Source organism: Canis lupus, chromosome 31 (genome assembly GCF_003254725.2).
Source record: "Canis lupus dingo isolate Sandy chromosome 31, ASM325472v2, whole genome shotgun sequence".
NCBI lineage: Eukaryota > Metazoa > Chordata > Mammalia > Carnivora > Canidae > Canis > Canis lupus.
Window position 1 is genome coordinate 27,826,726 of NC_064273.1, and position 22,081 is coordinate 27,848,806.

The window sequence follows — 22,081 nt, forward strand, 5'->3', positions numbered from 1 at the left end:
TTGAAAAAAAAATCATTGTTAAAAAAAGTGAAGCATGAGTTTTATGACAAGTTACAATAAAGCCATGCAAAATGAAAGATATATTTCAGATAATTATAACTTTAAGTTGCATTCCTAGGAAATTTTGCTAATCACTATATTTGCTAAGCTTCTAGAAAAGGAAAGTACCAGTGCATCACTAATCAAATACTTGGAAAATATTTACCATATTTACTATACCTGAATTCCTTTTAAAGTTAATGTGATTTGAGGGGAATTATATTTGCGTAACCAAACTAACTATATTTATTAAGAAAAAGTGTATCAGTCCTTGATGAGTAATTCAACTACGTCTACTCGGAGAATGGAAGCCTTTAATCAGTTCGGTTCACTAATAAAACTATAATCTTTTACTCAACAGGAATATAATGGAAGTTTGGCACTATTTTTAACTTGGAGTATAAATATCATTCACTTTGGCTTTTATCAAACAAATCTAAAATGTCTTTTCATTACACGGATCAAACTCTAAAACATAAATGAACCAAGAAGCATGTATTAGAACAAATATAAATGGTTACCTCCGAATTCTTTTCTAGCAGGTGCAGGACTCCTAGCCCCTTATAGTTCATAAGAAAATATGCAGCAAGAAGGAAAGGACATTAAATAAAGAACTGTCAAATATTTACTATAGTATTCATGATGTTAAATATCATGTGGGAACTACATATTAGTATCTTGGTACTGTAAAAAAGCTATTATTTAATGCAAATACTTCTAACAATTTAAGTTTTAACTATACTTACTTAAAAAGAATATTTAAGCAAACATATAAAACTTGATCATAAATAAGTATATGTATGTTTGTTCCTTGGTTCTAACTATATATTTTACAGAAATTAGTACAACTACATCAAATTAGCAAAAACAAACCAAACATTTTGTGCACACCTGTAAGAAGGCAGCTAGAAAAACCTAATCTCTGAAATCCAGTTGGGAAACACTCTTTTTACCTGTTCTGTTGCTCCTACCACATTCCTGAGAGAAAAGCTCAGGTAGTAGCAACAATGACAGAAAAACAACAAAATCTAGAAGCTCGGGTTTGAAAAATGCAAGACTTTTTAAAAGAGAATGGAGGAATATTTTCCAGTCTGGCATTAGTGGAAATCAAACGGTTTGTTACCTGAAGGTGGAGGTGGTCTCTGGGGGGGCGCAGGGCGTGCGGGGGGAGCAATCGGGCGGGGAGGAGGTGGCCGTTTGGGCTCAAGGGGCTGGGAATCTCTTTGCTGTAGCTGTGTTGCTGGGAGAGTGTCGACAGGAGAACCTAGAAAAGTATGTTAAGTAAGATCAGATTCTACGTGGGTGTGAGCACAAAGATATGGTACTTACCAAGACATATGATATATTCACAATTTTGATCATTTTCTCCATTGGTACTATAGCACACTGACATGCATTTTTATTACCAATAACACAAGCAGTTCTGCCATTAAATTCCCCTTCGAGACCACAGAAGCAATAGCGCTAGCTAGCTCCATATGGACACCTCAGCTAGGCCCCAGGAGCACTGATTTACTGAGTGGCCCCATCAAGAGGGCAAAAGTGTTGGTTCAATGAGGTCATTTGCAGCCTGCTGGCCTATCCAGAGAAGAAAAAACACATCTCTTCTTTTCCCTATACCTATCTAATGAAGCCAGTCCTCTAAGAGTAGTAGTATGGAGAACTGGAGAAATTTATGAAATGGAAGACATTTTCTGGAGATGTTGGTAAGCATAGAACAGTGATTTAGTGATAGGATATAACAACTTCCAGAGACAAATCTTCCAATTTTGGAGGAGTAATGACTCTTAAATTTGAATTCAAAAAAATTCTTTGTCTCTCCTTGCTTCATACTATAATACAGGTTATGCATAGATAGATAGTTAAGCCCAGATAGTTATGAGATCTTAATATACTGACCAAAAAAACATTGATTTTAAGATATGGATAAACCTAACCTCACAGAAGAAAAGGTTTAAGAAAAACTCTCATCTAATGAAAGCGATGATGAGTTTCCTTTCCATTCAGGGCTTACCATCTACAAGTTTCCTCTTTTGCATGCACAGAAAACATGGGACAGATCCAAAGGCATCAGAGATTTGACCACCTAAAATCAAATAGGTCAGCTAGGGAAAGTTACATAGAACTTTAAATAAATACCCACTTTGTGAGCTCGGGTGCCCAGGAGTTCTTGATGGTGCTCGGCTTGGTCTTACAGGAAGGGAAGGTACAGGGCCCTCCGATATGGTCGGTGACTGGCAGGGACTGGTCCGGGGTGAAGAGCCTGGGGAAGTGCCCAGGCCAGAACTTGAAGATGGCTGGAGGTGCTGGGGAAGAATTTCCTCCACTTCAGCACTGTAGTCATCGACATCACCTAAGGAAAGGAGGTTGTCAAAATCACCACCATTTTAACTTTCTCAGAGATTGTTTTCACCAATCCAGGTTTTAAGAGGTTCAATACACAAAATAAATGCTAACATTATGACATTGCAAACACGTACAGGTTAAACATGTAGACATATATGAAAAATGTATATGTATAGAACTAGAATGAGTATATACGCCCTTACAGAAAACTGTAAAGATAGCCCATTACCTCAGAGCAGAGGATGCCAGCAGTGCCTAACATCTGGAGCTGGGCTAACATGACGACTTTCAATATTCCACTGAGCAGCTATCTCAGTGCTGGCTGACTCAGAAGTTTACTACTCTCCTTCCAAACCTTCTTACTTGCTCCATGGAACCACTCCTTCCCCATTGCCCTCAGCTCCACTCCAGCCCTCACAGCCATGCACCCTTCGTCAGGTCTCCTCACCTGAGGCCTCCCAATCTCTCCACCTTTCCTCAGGGTTGGAGAGTAGAGGCAGGGTGCCCTTTGCAACCTGGTTCCAGTTTCAGAACACTAATCCTCCAATTCTGAACAAAAAGGTCTACTTCTTTGAGGCTATGCCAGCAGGAATTTATGTTAACGCCCTCCGCATCCCCTAGCTGCCATCATCTCCAACCTCCATCCTTCCAGTGACTTGAATCCACTCATCAAGGACTAAGCAGAGAGTAGGATGATGGTTGGGTCCTACCATCTTTCTGGGTGACCTCAAAATCCATGGAGACAGGACATCAACAACCATAATACCTTGGTCTTGTCCTTACATCCTCTTCCACTCAAACATACACAGCCCTCACAACTGCCCTCGCTCTGAAATAATACTCAAAAAACACTTCATTCTGATCACTACCTCCCAGCCTGCCAGTTCTCTCCCTCAGTGACTCTTGCCCCTTGTGACTTTATCAGGATCCAGGCCTTTGATCCCTCTGCTTTTGGTCCCTATCCCTTTCTGCTTCTCTGGATCTGTCCTCAGTTTCTATGGCACTTCACCTCGGCCACCCTCACGCACTACTCTTCTGTCCCAGCTGCAGCAGTTCCACTTTTAACCTCTCCATCACTGCACCAGGGCTGCTGAGTGCTGCTGCTGCTGCTGGAGAGAATCCCGTGGTGCCTATGATTGCAGTTGTATTAAATTTGCAATATTTAGCCTTCTCTGGGATCCCAAAGCTGCCTGGCAATTTCATGACTGGTTCTCCCCTGACTCCTTCTCAGGGGCTTTATCTCAAAGCTTCTCAACTCTCCAGACACTGTGGGTTATCCTACTGCCACAGATAACCTCAACTTTTAACACTTCTCAGAGGAAAAAGAAGTCCTAAGATGGGACCCCTATCCCCTTCAACAACCTGCTGCCAAGCTGTGTCCAATCCCACAGCTGCACTCAGGTCTTGTGGTTCTGCCCACCCCCGTTTTCCCCGTGACCTGTTCTATCACCACTTCTGCCCCGCTGGTCCCTAACATTGTCAGCCAACTCTCAAGCTTCTTTCATTTCAAATGGCACTCCCTGGATCCCCAATCTCCCTGGAGCAAGTGCCTCTCTCTCCCCAGCCCCATCTTCACTTCCCTAAAGAGCTGTGTAGAGACACGCTCTCCACTTCCTCACCTTCTCTCCACACCTCAATTTACCACCATCTGCCTTCATCGCTGCACTGAAAGTACTCTCATGAGTGTTGCCAACAGCCTCCTTCATTGGTATTAAATCCAAAGGGCAAGTGGTGGTCTCCATATCTTCTCATCTCTCTGTGACACAGGACTCCTCTGACTATGCCTTCCTTGTTATCAGTTCTTTCCTTGATTTTTAGGCCAATCTCTTGGCTCTTTGACATTTATAGTTGTTTCTTTTTCATTTTCCCTTTGTGAGCGGCTGCCTTTTTCCTGACCTTAAAATCTGTTCATTCCCAGGACCAGTTTTTTCCCATCTCTATACAGTCCTTTTTACCAAGCTAATGAAAAAGCATGCCTTGAGCTGCCATCAGAGCTGCCCTGTGAGCCCAGAGGTCTCTGCGGAGCACCAGGTCCACATACCCACAGCCTATATGTGGGCCCAGAAGGCTCCAAAGACACCTCAGTCCAACATGTTCCAAACCAAATTCATCTTCCACTCCACATCACTCCCCCCCCACCTGCTTTCTTTTCTCTCCCTTTATTTCCTCATGAGTGGAATACTTATGCAAGAACGTTAAGCCTTTTCCTCTTTTGGTTCCTGTATGTTCCTTCTTCCTGGTTCACTCTCTCTCTCTCCTTCATCTAATTCTCAAATTTCAATTTCTCTGGGAAACCTTTCCCAACTTCCCAAATCTGAGGTAGGCAACTGTCCTGTGCACTACCACAGCGTTGTTCATTACTGCATCTCTGTCACTAATTCTCACTGCTTGGTCACTTGTAACACCACTAAGCTAGGAGTTCTGGAAGGGCAGGATGACAGCTGTTGAATTTCTGGCACCTAGTATGCACTTGGCACATACAACGTAGGATATAAATGTATGGACTATGCCAATGAATGAACAGAGGAACGTGAAAGCTGGAGTTGTAAGGATTCAACTTTTAATTGTGTTAACTGGATATACATGGCCTCACAGTATGATATATTGTCATTTTTTAAACTAAGGGATGCACTGTCATGGGAAATATGCTAGAATAATACAGCATATAGCATGAGAAGGCACCTTCATTTCTTAATCACATTTAAGGAGGGACGCCTGGGTGGCTCAGCGGTTGAGCAGCATCTGCCTTTGGCTCAGGGCCTGATCCTGGATTCCTGGGATTGAGTCCCACCTCAGACTCCTTTGCATGGAGCCTGCTTCTCCTCCCTCTGCCTGTGTCTCTGCTTCTCTTTCTGTGTCTCTCATGAATAAATACATAACATCTTCAAAAAAAATCACATTTAAGGAAATTATTATCCAGATAACTGGATACTAAACACTAAATTTGAAATGGCTACATTTATATGGATCTATTTAAATGCATGTGTTCCTAGCCTTCTTGAGAATCCTTTAAAAATTACTTTGAAAAGGATCTTCTTTTGTTGTAACTACTTAGAACTCATTTCTGTTGTTAGAACACCCATTTTGAACTTCTACTTTTCTACCGTAACTGCAACTAGTAGGACCATAACCCCATACCAGAAATACCAATTCGTGCTCCTAGCACAGAAGGACATAAACCTACACTTGTAAAGATCTTAACCTTTAAATGGAAGAATGGCCAATACATTTGCAATCTGAAGTCTAGGTACAGGCAAAAGAGACACAATACAATGCAAAACAAATTTAATTAATACTGCTCTGTGTGTGGCGAGAAGATAGAGATGGATAAACTTGGAGACTAAGACTTCACCGATAGGAAGGACACTTATCTAGAAGCACAGAAGTCAAAGTCAATGTGTTCCATAAACAAACCTTCCATATCAAAATCTGCAGTGACCTCCGCATCTTCACCAAGCAGGGTGGAGCTTGTCGATGATGGCAATGCAACATTAATTTTCTCTAAACTCATTTCTTCCTCCAAATTTTTGATCCAGTCTGGACTTTTTAAAGTAATAGTTATAGTCCGACCCAATAACTAGTTGATAAAAAGAGATGGAAAATACAAAATCATTGGCATGAAAATTATCTTGGAAAAAAGCAACTGTTTTAGTTACACTATGCAATAATCTAGACTTCATTCAGCTAGATTCAATACAATGTATACTGTCTCATATATACTGAATTTTTAAGTACCTTAAACATTCCCAATCTTCGCTCTAAAAGACCGTGTTGCTAAATCTAAGGTCTTTCTTCTAAGATGCACACAGATCCAGGTTTCCTTTGCTGTAGCCAGTATCTTTCCCTGGCCAGATGTAAATTCACTGAGGACTTTGCTACATAATTTTATACTTCCTTTGATTCTGATCCACAGGTTAAGTAACTGTTCTTACATGAAACAATTCTAGAAGAGAAGGATTGGCATTCTGCCTTTCCTATAACTGTGAGTGACTTTTAGACAAAAGTATAATCTAAAACAAACACATTATAATTAAGTCACACCAGCCTGTTGATGTATTTAAAAAATAAATCTCAAAAAACTTGTAGACAGCCACAGACTCCCTGGTCTCAAACAGAGACGATGCACCAGAAAACCATTCTCATTTAAAATTCATACCATGTAACAAATTTGCTTTTTAAAATGTAAGCTCTCTCCTACATAGTTTCAACTCCCTTCATTTAAAGAGCTTCTGGAGTATATAAAATAAGTGAACTTTTCTGGTATTTCCAAATAAGCTGTGTAGCTGTGACCAACATGCTGAGAAGACAGCCGGCACCTCTGTGGGTACAGATCTTCCTTGGCTCCAAGTGCTATCGAATTAGAATTCCTTGAAGGCACAGAATGGAGACACTGAAAGCTGTTGGCCGGAGTGGTACGGTTTTTAATAGCAATTTAGAATCCACCCTGAGCTTTGAAGTTAGTGTTATAAGAAGCTAATCATCCTTCACCTGCCTATCAGAGCAAATCAATTCCATTTCAGAACTTGGCAACACGCGTCATAGGTCTTTCAAGAACATGCTCAAGAAGGTCATCTTTGGGGGCACCTGGGTGGGTCAGTGGTTGAGCATCTGCCTTTGGCTCAGGTCATGATTCATGATCCCGGGGTTCCGGGATCGAGTCCTGCATCAGGCTCCCAGTGAGGAGCCGGCTTCTCCCTCTGCCTATGTTTCTGCTTCTCTCTGTGTGTCTCATGAATAAATAAATAAAATCTTTAAAAAAAAAAAAAAAAAGGTAATCCTTTAGGTTTACCCCATTTAAACTAACTTTTTCCAGATCCTCCCCTGGAATGGAAGAACTCTTATGATCTACATCCTAAAAGATCTGGGGCTGAAATAATGTTATTAACAAAGGCAGCAGACTAGACATTTGGAAATGTCTAACTTTCAAAAGGACAAATTAAACATTATTATGTACTTTCCATAAACATAATTTTTACAGAATTTTCAAAATATTTTTAGGGAGCTAAGAGAGGGTATTTCCTAAGAGCATAATGCAGATAACTAGATTTAAAGGTGAGAGGGCTGAATTAGAGGGGAAAAAATAAAACAAGGAAAATTAAACTATCAGAGAAAGGCAAAAGAAATACTCAGCAAGGGAGTAAGCTGGCAAGGTCAAATTGAGAGTTGCTCTTAAATATTTATATCCTTGGGGATGAGGACATGCTTTTGAAGAAACTAAAGCTAGAAGTTAAAAAATCTGTAATTTTCCATACAGTTAAGACACAATAAAGTTACAATACTGACAGGAATGTCTGCAGCACAAATGGAAAGGGACTGAACTTTACACCAAGGCTGCTTCAGAAGATGAATAAATACCCCAGGGAAAAATGGGTTAAGGACATAAACAGCTCATTTAGAAAGTACCAATGGCCAATAAATTAAGATAACCAGCAATCTGAATCTTCATGGAAATGACATACTATTTTTGGTTTTCTAGGTTGTCAAAGTTAGAAATTACCCAGCATCAATCAGGATGCAGATCTTAGGTAATCTGAGGCATTATATAATTAGATCTACACTTTCTGAAGAGCAATTAGGCAGCAAGCACCAAATTTTAATATGTCTATACTTTCTAATATAGCAAATTTAATATTTAGGGATTTATCCTAAGGTCAGGAATAACAGGAGAAGCACACAAAGTTGTAGTGTACACAGGATTTCCCTGGAGTGGTTTTAATAATTAAAAGTTGGATAAAATCTAGCTATTAATAAGAGTTTGTTAAATAAATTTATGTATTTATCCACATAATGAAATTAATGCAGACATTAACAATGACATATTTGCTCATAGAGAAAAATGTCCACGACATAGTCTCAAGTGAAGAGGTAGTGAGAAAACAGCATTTACAACACAATCTTGTTTGTGTCTGTGCATGTATGTATATGTGAACATGTATATCCCACTTGTGTTAATACACACACAAATGTATATGTAATCCCATTGGTTTTTATATACATGCATCCATGAAGGTTAAGAGAAATTATTTTGTAATGGTTGGATTAGTGTTCTTCTTTATCTTTCTTTACAATTTATTTTGCTTGGGTATGACTATTACACTAGGAAAAACTAGCATATAAAACCTCTTTCAAAAGCAATATATGTGTGGAAATTTTACTTTTATTCCAAGGAAACTCAAGTAATGTGATAGAAGAGGAAGCTCAGAGAAGTCCTTATGAGTTGCCTGCTCACTTTTGGGAGAAATTAGGCCTGGATTTTAGATCATCTAGTCTAGTGACCATATACTTAGTAATTTAGGATCTATCCAAAAGCATTCAGAAAAAATAGACACAGGACTTTATAGAAGTAAACTATTCTAGGTCACTGATGTAAATTTCTTCCATCAATAACATTTTTAAATCATAGGTTAGGAATACCTCCACTAATTGAAAGTTTCCAAAAATATTTCAGGGAGATGGATTTGTCATCTATGGGAATTATTTTACCTATACCTGAATAAGGTATCTGGGTACCATGATCTAAGCCAATAAAACAAGTTCCTAGGAATACAGTATATCTTCTTCCCCATGTTTTCTTGTAAATAAAGCATTTTCTTTATTTGATAGAAATCTTTCCTACAATGAATGAGCCACAATATGTATCTCAATTAATAAAGTTTCCATATAATAAAAATCCAATTAGGTGGTAAACACGTTTTCTTCTTAGTCTCTTACCAGTGGTTAGTATCTTTAGGGAGGATCAAAGTAATTCCAAGCCAGTCAGAAACCTAGTCTAAATAATAAATATTAAAACACACCATAAGGCTTTGTACTGGAAATACATTTAGATGATTTCGCTGCATGTCTATAAAAACATAATCTTCAGATACCTTATTTCAAAATGGTTTAGAAACAACAAATGTTACCTTACCTCTTTACCATTTAGGTTCAGAACACTCAAGGCAGAGCTTCCCTCCAAAAATGTGACCCACATTTTATCTTCCACAAATCTTCAAGAAAAAAAATAAACCATAAAAAATAATTAATACCTTATATATAACTAGCCCAATGACTATTGATTAATGTGCCCATAGAGGCCAGGAAGTGAAAAACAATGGGGAGAGCAACAGGATCACTGATGATCTGAAGAGGGCACTCTTCCTCTAAAAGCTTTCAAATTCAAATTTGTTTCAAATATTATGCTAATAAAGCAGGACCCGTGGACCTCCCATTTGTGATCCATGCTAATCTAATCCTTCACTTCACTGACAAGGGAAAAAAGGGCCAGAGGTTCTAAGTGGCTTGTTCAAAGTGACTCTAGAAGGATAATGAGTTACAGGGCTAGAATCCAAGTCCCCTATCCCTGTAGTCCAGAACTATATATTTTCACGGTCTCGATGACTTCCCTGAAGCAAATTTCCGTTGATCAAGAAATAAGCTAGGGAGTTGTCATTAGAATGTTTAAATCTGACTGGCCCTGAGCTGCCTTAGTTTGTTGTGGTCCTTGCCTTTATTCACTGACAGCCATTTACTCTCTTGGGACTTCAGTGGCCTTTGCTATGATTCTAAGTTTGTAATTTTGAAATAAACCCCAAAAGAAAAAATAAAAAGGACACTAAACAAGTTCTGAATAAGATGATCACTGACATGTAATAATGTTATGGTTTTTAAAAAAGAGGAAAACAAGAATAGTATCAGTCTTATTCATAGAAACAATTTTACACATTGAGCGACTCCCAATTATACAAATCAAGACCAGAAATCCCTGCAGATTTTTCAAAGGGGTAAATGTGTATATATGTACACGTGTACATACACACACTTAACCTAGGATTCAAAAGTATGGCCGATGTATATCAAGAGGAAGAGGCTAAAAAGCAGAAACATGAATAAGTACTTTATCCTGTCTAAATCAGAGGGCTGGAACAGATTCTACAATCACCCAAATATGACCAAGATAAGTGACTTAATTTCTTTGGCATAAAGTTACTAAGCTACAGGATGCCATCATTTGAAAGACACAGGGACATCATTCCCATCTGAATACCTGAATACCTCCATGTTGCCAATGGAGAAGATCCCTCCTCCAAAGGTTATACTCCACTACCATAAAGTTGCACTTATGCTCACCAGTCCCCCAACCTCAAACATTACAACAGCTCTCCTTCTATCCATGGGGGATACATTCCAAGAACCCCAGTGGATGCCTGAAACTGCAGATTGTACCAAACCCTGTCTATACTATGTTTTCTCTACATACATACTTACAATAAAGTTCAGTTTATAAATCAGGCACAGCAAGGGCTTTGCAATAATATTAAATAGAACAATTATGACAATATACCGTAATAAGTGTTATATGAATGTGGTCTCTCTCAAAATATCTTATTGGATTGTACTCACCCTTCTTGTGATGATGTGAGATGATGAAATGCCTACATGATAGATCAAGTGAAGGGAATGACATAGGCATTATGGAATAACATCAGGCTATTACTGACCTTCTGACCCTACCTCAGAGGGAGGATCATCTGCTTCCAGATCACAGATGACCTCACGTAACTGAAACCATGGATAAAGAGGGGTCCACAGTGTTTGTTCTTTGGTAGTAGAACCAAATCATTTGTGGTCATATGGCAAGGCTCATTTCTTGATCCTATCCTTAATTAGCAATGTGCTCCTTATGCATTTTTAACTTTAGCAAGACATTCTAGTTCCTTTTTTTCCCCAAAGATTTTATTTATTTGAGAGAGAGAGAGAGCAAGCAAATGTGAGTAGGGGGAAGGTGGAAGAGGGAGAAGCAGGCTCCCTGATGAGCAGGGAGCCCAACATGGGGCTTGATCCCAGGACCCTGATATCAGGACCAGAGCTAAAGGCAGATGCTTAACTGACTGAACCACCCAGGTGCCCCCATGATTCTGGTTCTAATAACCATGGGCTTATGTAGATCTTTTCAGAAGCTGTGTTTTCTTCCTGTTTTCTACTACTAGGGTAAAAGCTTCTAGATTTTTCTCTCAATTAATAAAAGTATCTAAATTTGCCCGGTTTACATTTCCAGGGAATCTCTTATTTACAAATAAATGGGTTTACAGACTTTGGTCACTCCTGAATGGTTGTTTTATTCTAGACCAAAAGATAATGGTCAGTCTAGCTTTACTGGTGACAGTAGTCCTCTCCTTGTTTACTTCCATGTCTGCTCTTTCTATTCTAAGTTGGTTGTCCACAGGTATAACAATGAGAATATTCCATGTGTGGAGGAAATGCATAGTTTTATAATGTTAGGGTAATACCTTGTTTTGTTACCAATATTTTTTCTAATGATGACAAGTACTTTGGAGAAAACTTTTGACTCCAAATTTAATACCAAGTTCCTTTGAGACTGGGTTATAAAGAGGTTTTTCTTTATCAGAGTCTTTCATCCTTTATGTACACTTTGGATTCTTTTACGTTTGCTCATGAGGACACTTGTCTGCTACAATGCTGCCCACATGGCGCTCCTGATAATTTGGCTTTCTGTACTTGGCAAAGCTTACTTTCATCTGTAAACTTGGGAGATTTTACTACGTACTACCTAGTACCTTAGGATTTTAGAAATTTTTGTTTTATTTTAAAGCTCTGGGATGGATCTTTGTTAAAAAGTTTTGAGGGACATATAAATGCAATTTCTTCTCTATTTGCTCCTTTACTCTCTGAAAGGGCTCTAGGTTTCTTGGGCATTCTTCTTGCTCCACAGAAAGCACACCATCCTCAGTCTGTGGAGTACTTTGTTTAAGATCTAGGGAAGCCATTACACAATTCTGGTCTTCCCAACTAGATTATAAGCAAGAATAGTCTTCAATTCTCCTCTGCTCTTCCACAGTACCTAATACAGAGATCTAGCATCCAAATAGCTATAAAACATACCTAAATGAGTAGATGAAAAGCACAGAAAGGAATCAAACCTCTTCCCCATGAAATTCAAACACATACATGTCATTCAGTCTCTCAAAAACTGCTGAACACTTGGAAGAGAACATTTTTTTAAACAAGGAAAGAAGCATCTGGTTCTGCAAAAGGCAGATGGTTAAGTCAAGCCGGAAATGAAGACTGGAATGGATGACTCCTGACTATTCCTCCTGTGGTGCTGTTTCTCTGTTAGCTGGAAATTAAATGTACTTAAAATTTCTTAAAACATCAGATTTCTTAAACTGAGGGAGGAAAAGTCACTCTGCTTTACTCCTAGCTCTCCTAACAAAAATAAAACAGTGATCGTAGCTCCATTTTTGCCATGGGGTTGTGTTATACATTAGATTGTATGGGAGTCTTAAGATACCATATCTAAATGCGTACATATTTTTGTCATCAATTGTTCACACAAACTTTTGTTACTCAATTGCAAAGCTTTCTAACCACAATTTAGTTTCAAAACCTATGAATCCTTTGAATAACATTTCTATAGTATGATATTCCTGTAGTTTGGAAATAAAAATACAGTTGACCCTTGAACAACACAGGTTTGAACTGCACATGTCTGCTTATGTGGATTTTCCCCGATACATACAGTACTGTGTTTGCTCTCCTCCTTATGATTTTAATAACATTTTCTTTCCCCTAACTTACTTTATTTATTATAAGGATATATGACATATAACATATAAAATATGTTAATTGACTGTTTACCTTACTAGTAAGGCTTCCGATCAATAATAGGCTCTTAGTTTTGGGGGAGTCAAACTTCTTAGTGGATTTTTGGCTGCCTGGGGGTGGTCAGTGCCCCCAAATCCCACACTATTCAAGGGTCTACTATACTCCTATGCTATTCAAACAATAAAAAGGTAATTTCTGATACAGAAAAATACTCATGAGTCATGAGCTGCTTTTGGACACTAAATATCTTACTCACCTTATGAGGATAACTTCACCAAAATTTGTAAACTGCTGCAGAAGCTCATCAATCAAAGCATCATCGAAAAAATTATTTTCTTGGACAGAACTTTTGATTGAGACCAATACTGTACCATCTGGTGGGCCCTGAACTGCGATTACTTCTTTATAAATGTTTTGCCTCTCTTCAGCTTCAACTTCAAATATATCTATATCAATCAGGGCAACGACAGGCCTTGAGGCATAAAGGAAGATGAGTGTGTTAGAAATGTTTAAGAAAGGATGTATTTCAAATAAATTTCAAGCACCATTAGAAGTACCAAGACTATTTAAACCTATGGTCAGAAGTCTTCAGCTCAGCTCTTCCATAGTGCAGCAAAGTGCCAGGAGTCCATGTGTACAGGATTTTGCTTCCATCTTGAAAACTAGCATTTAGAAGATCTAAATCTTCAGCTGTAGTCAGAAATAAAAAGTACACACACACACACACACACACACAAGAGAAGCTACATGAGCATGACAGATCATGGGGAGCAAGGAGCTAGCTGCTTTGCTTTATTGGCCTCAGTCACCCAAGGCTGGGATGCCTGATACACTTGTTAGTCAGCAGGAAGTCTAGATACCTTTAAGTTAGAGAGGTGTTTTGGTTAAATTATCATTGTATGCTTTACTTAGTAAAAATTAAGGCTTTACTTCTGAGATTAAAGGCCTGTGACCATATAGTGTTTCATAAGTAATTCAACAGACAAATGGCAGTTCATTATATTTATGAACCATATTAGTTATTCAAATTAGCTTTGCACAGTGGCAGTATTGTAGCCAATGAGGTTTATCCGAGGTGCGATTATTGCTGTTATTCAAATTAAAAACCTTCATTAGCACTCCATTGAGATTTTCATAAAAATTTCAGAAAAGTGTTTCCTTGTTTCTTTTTATATGAATTTATGTCACTGAAAGAAAATAGACTAAAAAATTAAATTTTTATAAACAAGTCTGAGAATATTTTAAAAATTGTTTTATATTTTATCTCTTCTATTCTAGAAACCTTTGTTGAAAAAAAGCAGCCCTCCTCCCTTAACATTTATATCACTCCCTTCTTCCTCCTAAAATTCGCATTAGCAAATTTAAATGAGGAAGTCCATGTCCGAACCTGATCTGTCAAAAGGCCACTTCCTTCTTCTCCAGAGGACACGGTCTGTCCAAGCAGGGGTGCGGCACTTTTCACTGGTGTCATAGTCGTCAGAAAACAAGTCATATTTGTATGTCGGAGCAAAGGTCACTTTTCCTTCTAAAAATCCTCTAAAAATCTAAAACAAACATACGCAAAGTAAATTATTTGAAAAAAAAAAAAGTTCTGTTTTCATTCAGACAGCCATTCATTAAATGTTTATTATGCGGTGGAGATTCACACAAAATTTGTGTCCATTAGATAAACACTTCTAACTGAATGGAACAAAGGTTAAAAAAAAAAAACAAAAAAACCTAGGACTTGTTCATGCCACTTGTTTGACCTTTGATTAAACAAAGTACAAAAATGTGAATAAGGGAATTCTATCAGGCCTTTGAGTTCTAAGAGACAATTAAAACTATAGTGGATTTTTAGAAATCATATAGTCTGACATCTAATTATCAAATGAGGAAGTAAAGCCTAAAAAGTTAAGTGGGGCCCAAAGTGTTAGAATTTAAATCACATGATCAGAAAGGAACCATTTCAAGTGGCCTCGATTATCTCTTACTTAAAAAAAAAAAAAAAATTATTTTAACCTTTTAAAATTTTGTGGCTGTAAGTTTTAAAAAACAGGTTTTAGAAATCTTTAGATGATATTAGAAACAAAAGAATAAAGTAGATTTTCACGGGATCTTAAAGGCAAAAAACTGGCTCTAAAGACTAAGATTCTAAATTCACTACTATTGAAAAAAGAAAGAACCAAAAATGTATACTCTTCTACTTGAAGGTGAATGTTACAGAGGCTTACCATATTTTTCCTCCTGGGAAATATGTGTCTTTTTTCTTTTCTTTTTTTATTCTTTAAGGAAAGGTAATTCAGTGTATGTTAAACTAGAGACATGTATTTAAGTATGAAGAGACTCCAAGAGGGGCACCTGGGTGGCTCGGTCGGTGAAGCATCTAACTCTTGATTTTGGCTCAGATTATGATTTCAGGGTTGTGAGATCGAGCCCCACTGTAGGGCTCCATACCCAGGGCTTGGGATTCTCTCTCTCCCTTTCCCTGTGCCCTCCACCTTTTCTCCCCCTCTGAAAGAAAGAAAAGAAAAGAAGAGGAAGGAAAAGAAGAGAAAAGAAGAGAAAAGAAAAAAGAGAAGAGAAAAGAAAAACTCCAAGAGAATTTAAAAAAGGTGGGGAGGACACTATGATTAAGGAAAGCATGTCTCGTAATAAACGTCCCCTTCTTCTCAACACAAGAATCTTCTTAAATATGTATGTACCTGTCCAGCATTTTTTTGATTGATAAGCTGATCTCCTGCTATAAGAGAATCCCAATTTTGCTGTCTTATGAGCTCTTTAACTTCTTCATTAGGGAGATCAATCCGATAGTTGAAATCACCACACCAAAATACGTAGTCATGGGAAAACAGCATCCTTCCCTGAAGGCAAGGAGAAGGGATTTTAGGTTCAAAAAAGTCAATCTAAAAAATGTTTTACAACTATTTCTTTGCTTCAGATATGCTTGCCTTCCTCTGGCCAGGCCCTATTTATTTGCCCCGAGACTAATAACACATGAAACATCTATTTAGGTGACCACTGTTGATGTTTCTAGGAACTATCTTAAATTTTTAAAAACTGATAGAGAATTAGGGATAAATTAAAGTGCATTTCAAAGCTTCATCTTCAGGGAACCTGGATGGCTCAGTGGTTGAGCATCTGCCTTTGGCTCAAGGTATGCTTCTGGGGTCCTGGGATCACGTCCCATGTCGGGCTCCCCTCAAGGAACCTACTTCTCCCTCTCCCTATGCCTCTCATGAATAAATAAATAAAATCTTTAAAAAAGTTTCATCTTCAAGAACAATCAGTAAGAGCTTACCATTGGAAAACTCAACTTCCGTGCAATTTCTACAAAATCTTCATTTCTTTCTTTGACTTGTGATTGCCCTGCAGCAAAGTGGCTACAGACGAAGCAGAGGCTTGTTGTATGGAATAGCATTCGGATTGCAACTGCTCCCTTATTTCCAGTGGCACCTCCCATTCCAGTCTTCACAGTATCAACTGCAACATCCCTTTAAAACAAAGGACTCTAAATCAAAGATCAGAACTTCCAATATTTCTGTGCACATAAGAAATTAGGAATGTCTATGACATAAATATAAAACTAACAGTTTGAGAACAAGGCTGGGCAACAATATGGTAAAACTATTAATGACTCTTTAATTAAAAACACATTTAAAACCAAGATTCAAGAGCGTTTTCTCTGAAGCAACAAACATTCCAGGTCTTTTTCTTGTTACATGATAGTAGGATGTAGCCTTCCAAGAGTGCAGTGTTTACTGACCTGATGAAAGGAGCATGCTGTGGTCTGATAAAAACAAACAGGCAGACGCCCACCAGCTGCTCAGAAGCCAGCAGCACATACTTGTTGTCTCTGGAGATGGTCTTCTGCAGTTCCACAGCCCAGAGCTTCTGATTGGTTGTGCTACCAGAAAATATTAAAAAGGGAATCTTTTAATAGACATTTACAACACAGCCTACTTTATAAGGCAATTGTCAAATATATCTTTATATACTCAAATTTCATAAGACTACATGAGATCAAACAATTATGAGATCCATACCAACAGTGAAATATTTATGTAGGCTATCTTTTGTTTCCTTTAAAAAGAAAAACCTAAAATTTAGCCAAAAGAATAACATACTTCAAAGTCTATTACTCCTTTACAAAGAAAATCTGAGCATACTTATCAAATGAGTGCTCACCATTTGAGTAATCTACAGTTGTACTTTTTCCTTTAGTTTTCATTAGGATAACAGAGAAGTACATGCTTCCAGACATGCTTTCCACCTTTTTATTTTCCATACTATAATTAATATCTTTTTAAAACTTATCATGGAAAATTTTAAACATGTACAAAAAAGAGATAATCGTAAGATATAGCACCATAAACTTATTACCTCGCTTCAACAAGTAACATTTTGGCAATCTTTTTTCTTCTCTCTCTCCTCACTTGTGTGTGTGCTCATGTGTATACACATGCATGAACCTAGAATATTTTAAACTAAATCTAAGACACATGCCATTTCACCTATATATACTTTAGTATGCACCATCTAATGCAATGGACATTTTAATTTTTACATAATCACAATTCTATTAGGATTAGGTCATGGTCTCAAGGTTGTGAGATAGAGCCCCGCATTGGGCTTTGTGCTCAGCAGGGAGTCTGCTTGAGCTTCTCTCCTTCTCCCTCTGCCCCTTCCCTCTCTCATATAAATAAAATCTTCAAGAAATAAAAATACAAATAAAACAGGGTCCATACAGGGCCCACACAATGCATTTGCTTGTTATATTTCTTGAATCTTTAATAGTCTCTCAATCTTCCCAGATCCATCCCCTTTCTAATGCTATTTATTTTTTTAAGAAGTTGGGCCATTTGTCTGTGAAATGTTCAACAGTCTGGATTTGACTGATGTGTCTTCACAGTATCTTAATTTGTTCCTCTAACACTCGTATTTGCTTTAAACTGGTTAATGCAGAAGCTTAAGGAACCCATTCAAATTTATTTATTTGTTTTGGCAAAAATAACCTAATGGCAAATACAGTCACCCTTGCATCAAAGCAGGAAGTACCTAATCTCTGTGCTGTTAAACCTGATCTGCTATGCAGACTCTGACAATCTAATCAACTCTTTATAATGAAAAGTTCTCCCATTAATCCTTTTAAGGTTTTAGTGTCTATTGATCACTGCCATTACTTCATTAAGGGTTGCACAATGTTGATTTTATAATTTCAGCATTCCATAGGCATTTGCAGTAAGTTAGAATTCTTCTATAAAGAACTTTTCTCAACTATTCAATTAGTCTGAAACACAGTTCATACAGAGAAGGTAGCATAAATGCTGGGGTCTTTATAGATTTTCAGAGTAATAAGTCTGAATCTCCAAAGAATGCCCAAGAACCTACAAGGAGAGCAAAAGAGTGTGTTTTTATAGTTCCAGGCCACACACATTATAAGTGGTGAGCCAGAACATGACCTCACGCCCATTTATCTAATCTAACCCTGCCATACCGACCCCAAAATACAAATCCAGCACATGGATTCTCCTCTACTACCTACCATAATCCTACCACTACAACTTGGATTCTAAGAAGAGAATGATGACTTTCTTCTATTTATCCAGCTCACTTCTCAGGTCCAGTGAACCCTACCCGATCATTCCATTGAAACTGCACAACACCACATGGCTGACCCTCTTTACTTCTGTTTACTTTCCATTCCACTTATCATCTTCTACCATGCTACATATAAGCACATCTTGTCTCACTGTGACTTGCTTTATTGTGCTTCCCAGATATTGTGGTTTTTACAAATTGAAGGTCTGTGGCATTCCTGTGTAAGCAAGCTTATCAGTGCCACTTTCCCAACAGCATTTGCTTACTTCCTGTCTCTGTCACATTTTGATAATTCTCACAATATTTCAAACTTTTCTTATTTTTATTATATTTGTTATGGTGATTGATTACAACTAGTGGAAAGCTCAGATGGTGACCAGCATTTTTTAGCAATGAAGTATTTTTTAATTAAGGGGTGTTTGTTGTTAGTTACACATAGTGCCATTGCACAGTTAGCAGACTATAGTATAGTGTACACTTAACTTTTATATGCATTGGAATTTGACTAGGTTTATTGTCCTATTTGCTTTAGTGCAGTGGTTGAGAACTGAACCTGTAAGATCTCCAAGGTATACCTGTAACTTAGTTACTACAGTTATTGTTTATTGCCTGTCTGTTCCACTAGAATAGAAGATTCATGGAAGTAGGGGTTCTTGCCTATCTTATTTACTAATATATCTTTAGTACCTAGAACAGGGCTCAATAGATACTGGTTGAATGAATGAATAATCACTTTACTTCAGAATAATTTGATTAGGGGCACCTAGGTGGCTTAGTGTTTGAGCATCTGCCTTTGGCTCAGGGTGTGATCCTGGTGTCCTGGGATCAAGTCCCCGCATTGGGCTCCCCTCAGGGAGCCTGCTTCTCCCTCTGCCTGTGTCTCTGCCTCTCTCTGTCTCTCATGAATAAATAAATAAATTTTTTTAAAAAAGAATAATTTGATTAAACTCACTTAGACAACCAACTGAACAATTTGGTAGTAGAAACTGTAAGAGTATGTTCTATTTTAAGACCTGAATATCTGTTTTCTTTTTTTTTTTAAGATAGATTTATTTATTTATTTATTCATTCATTCATTCATTCATTCATGAGACATTGAGAGAGAGAGAGAGAGAGGCAGAGACATAGAAAGATGGAGAAGCAGGCACCACACGGGGAGCCTGACGTGGGACTCGATCCCCTGACCAGAGATCACGTGCTGAGCCCAAGGCAGATGCTCAACCACTAAGCCACCCAGTCGTCCCTAAAGATTTTTTTTTAATTACTTGACAGAGAGAGAAAAAGAGAGAACACAAGCATGGATAGTGGGAGAGGGAGAAGCAGATTCCTGTGGAGCAAAGAGCTAGAGGCGGCATTCGATCCCAGGATTCCAGGATCATGACCTCAGTCAGAGGTAGACACCTAACTGACTGAGCCACCAGGTGCCCTGTAGACCTGAATATCTATTTTCAAAAAAGAGATTCCAAACAGCAAAATGAATGAAATTGGACTTCTACTTCCCTATATGAATGCTATTCACTGCAGCTAAGAAAAAAAATGTAATCGTTTGCAAGATTGATGACTATACCATACTATTTCAGCCTATAATTTTATTCTGAAAATCTTAAAAAATGTCACAGAAGATGGGCAACTGCTCATTTAAAAGCAAGCATACTTTATTAAAATAAAACACTCAAGCTTTAAGTTCCACTTAAGTAATTTGCATTTGTAATAAGATTTCAGAACAGTAGTTCTCAAAGTGTGGCCTGGGGTTCCCCCAAATCAATGAGGTCAAAATTATCTTCAGAATACTACTAAGACTTTTTTGTCTTCTTCAGTGTTGACTGACATTTGCATGATGATGCGAAAGCAACAATGAGTAAAAGTGCTGATGTTGCAGATGAATCCAGACACCAAATCGTACTAGGATTACATCAGTCTTCACCACCATGCACTTACATTTAAAATATTATCATTTCACCTCAGAATATCCTTGTTGAAGCAATAAATGTTATCAATCTGATCAAAGCTCAGTCTTGAGTCCTATCTTTTTCATATTCTATGTGATGAATAGGAAATACACACAAAGCACTTCTGCACAGATGGTTAGAAAAGCACTGGATAGTTTGAGTTGAGAACTAACTGCCACTCTTTTCATGGAAAAGCATTTTTATTTGAAAGAACTAATGACAAACTATGGTTATGCAGACTTAGAAGTTATTTTGACAAATATTTTTCAAATGAGCCAACATTTTTAAGGGAAACAACCAATAGTATTTATTTCCAATGATAAAAGTTGAATTTTCCAGCAAAAATTAGAATTTTGGAAAACTTGAATCTGCTACTGTGATCTTGGCAGCTTCCAAATATTTGAAGAATTTGCTGATGACACTGTAACGAGACTAACCAATATGATGCTTTGATATACAATGAAATGTGTCAAAATTTGGAAAATTTATATAACTCAGTGAACTAATATTTTCAAAATGACCAATACATGATGTTTCAAAATCATGCAAGGGTAAAAAATAGACCAATGAATTTTAGTGTAACAGAACACAAAAACAAGTTCATTGATGTGGTTTCAGACTCCATATTGAACTAACCTTTAAGAAACTATTTGTTGAGCTTTGGTGTAGCATCAGAGAAGAAAGTATCTGAAAAGGCTATTAAATTAGTTCCATTTCCAATGAAATATTTATATGATTTTCTTCATACACTTCAATCAAAACAACATACTGCAACAGACTAATATAGAAGTAAATGTGAGAATTCAGCTGTTTTAAGTCAGATATCAAAAGACTTGCAAAGGGGTGCCTGTGTGGCACAGTAGATTAAGCGATCGACTCTTGGTTTTCACTCAGGTCATGATCTCAGGGCTTATGAGACTGAGCCCTGAATCTGGCCCATGCTCAGTGTAGAGTCTGCTTAAGATTCTTTCTCCCTTTCCCTCTATTCCTATCTCTATCTATCTATCTATCTATCTATCTATCTATCTATCTCTATCTATCTAAATAAATAAATAAATAAATAAATAAATAAATAAATCTATATCTCTTTAAAAAAAAAAAAGCACCTTTACATATATTATCTCAATCTATCTTTGTAACAACTACTTAGTTATCTGCATTCTATGCCCCTCAACTAGACAATTACTTTGCTGGCTTACCTTGCATTCACGATGTTTCCAGCATTTAACTCAACCATTTCTTCAAAACCAATTGCAAATATATCTGTTGGCTTACTTCTTTTATCTACAATTAAGCATCCAAGAAAAACTTTTAAAATACAGCCTTAGTCAATTGGCACCCCTCTCACCCACCCAGCACAACTAAGATCAACACCAGATCTCATGAAAGTCCTTTTTTGGGTTTTACATTTAACCAAATTCAAATTATAGGCAAAAAAAATGATTGGGAAAAGTTATTTTAAAGTGAGCTTATATTTAGGCCTAAGTTTGCTTTTTTAAGACTGTTATTCATCAAGATCCTTAAGTTCTTTAAGAAATAATTTTCAACAAATTCTCGCTAAAGTC

General features: G+C 37.5%; 1 protein-coding gene and 1 pseudogene across 13 annotated transcripts in view; one reads left to right on the forward strand and one right to left on the reverse strand.

Moving 5' to 3' along the window:
- SYNJ1 (synaptojanin 1) overlaps positions 1–22,081 on the reverse strand; it is a 90,855-nt gene that overhangs the window by 15,698 nt on the left and 53,076 nt on the right. For 7 of the 13 annotated variants that reach the window (XM_025450050.3, XM_025450048.3, XM_025450047.3 and 4 more), the window contains 12 exons: positions 21,716–21,800; positions 16,733–16,873; positions 16,268–16,460; positions 15,672–15,830; positions 14,375–14,531; positions 13,560–13,677; positions 13,244–13,459; positions 9,293–9,371; positions 5,800–5,962; positions 2,183–2,392; positions 1,163–1,303; positions 561–599 (listed from right to left, as the gene is read on the reverse strand). In XM_025450050.3, coding sequence (XP_025305835.1) covers positions 561–599; positions 1,163–1,303; positions 2,183–2,392; positions 5,800–5,962; positions 9,293–9,371; positions 13,244–13,459; positions 13,560–13,677; positions 14,375–14,531; positions 15,672–15,830; positions 16,268–16,460; positions 16,733–16,873; positions 21,716–21,800 — 1,701 coding nt within the window. The remainder of the gene's footprint in view (positions 1–560; positions 600–1,162; positions 1,304–2,182; positions 2,393–5,799; positions 5,963–9,292; positions 9,372–13,243; positions 13,460–13,559; positions 13,678–14,374; positions 14,532–15,671; positions 15,831–16,267; positions 16,461–16,732; positions 16,874–21,715; positions 21,801–22,081) is intronic. The other 6 variants (XM_025450053.3, XM_049104789.1, XM_025450052.3 and 3 more) reach the window with 1 other exon arrangement.
- On the forward strand, positions 14,018–14,150 carry LOC112661937 (U4 spliceosomal RNA; annotated as a pseudogene).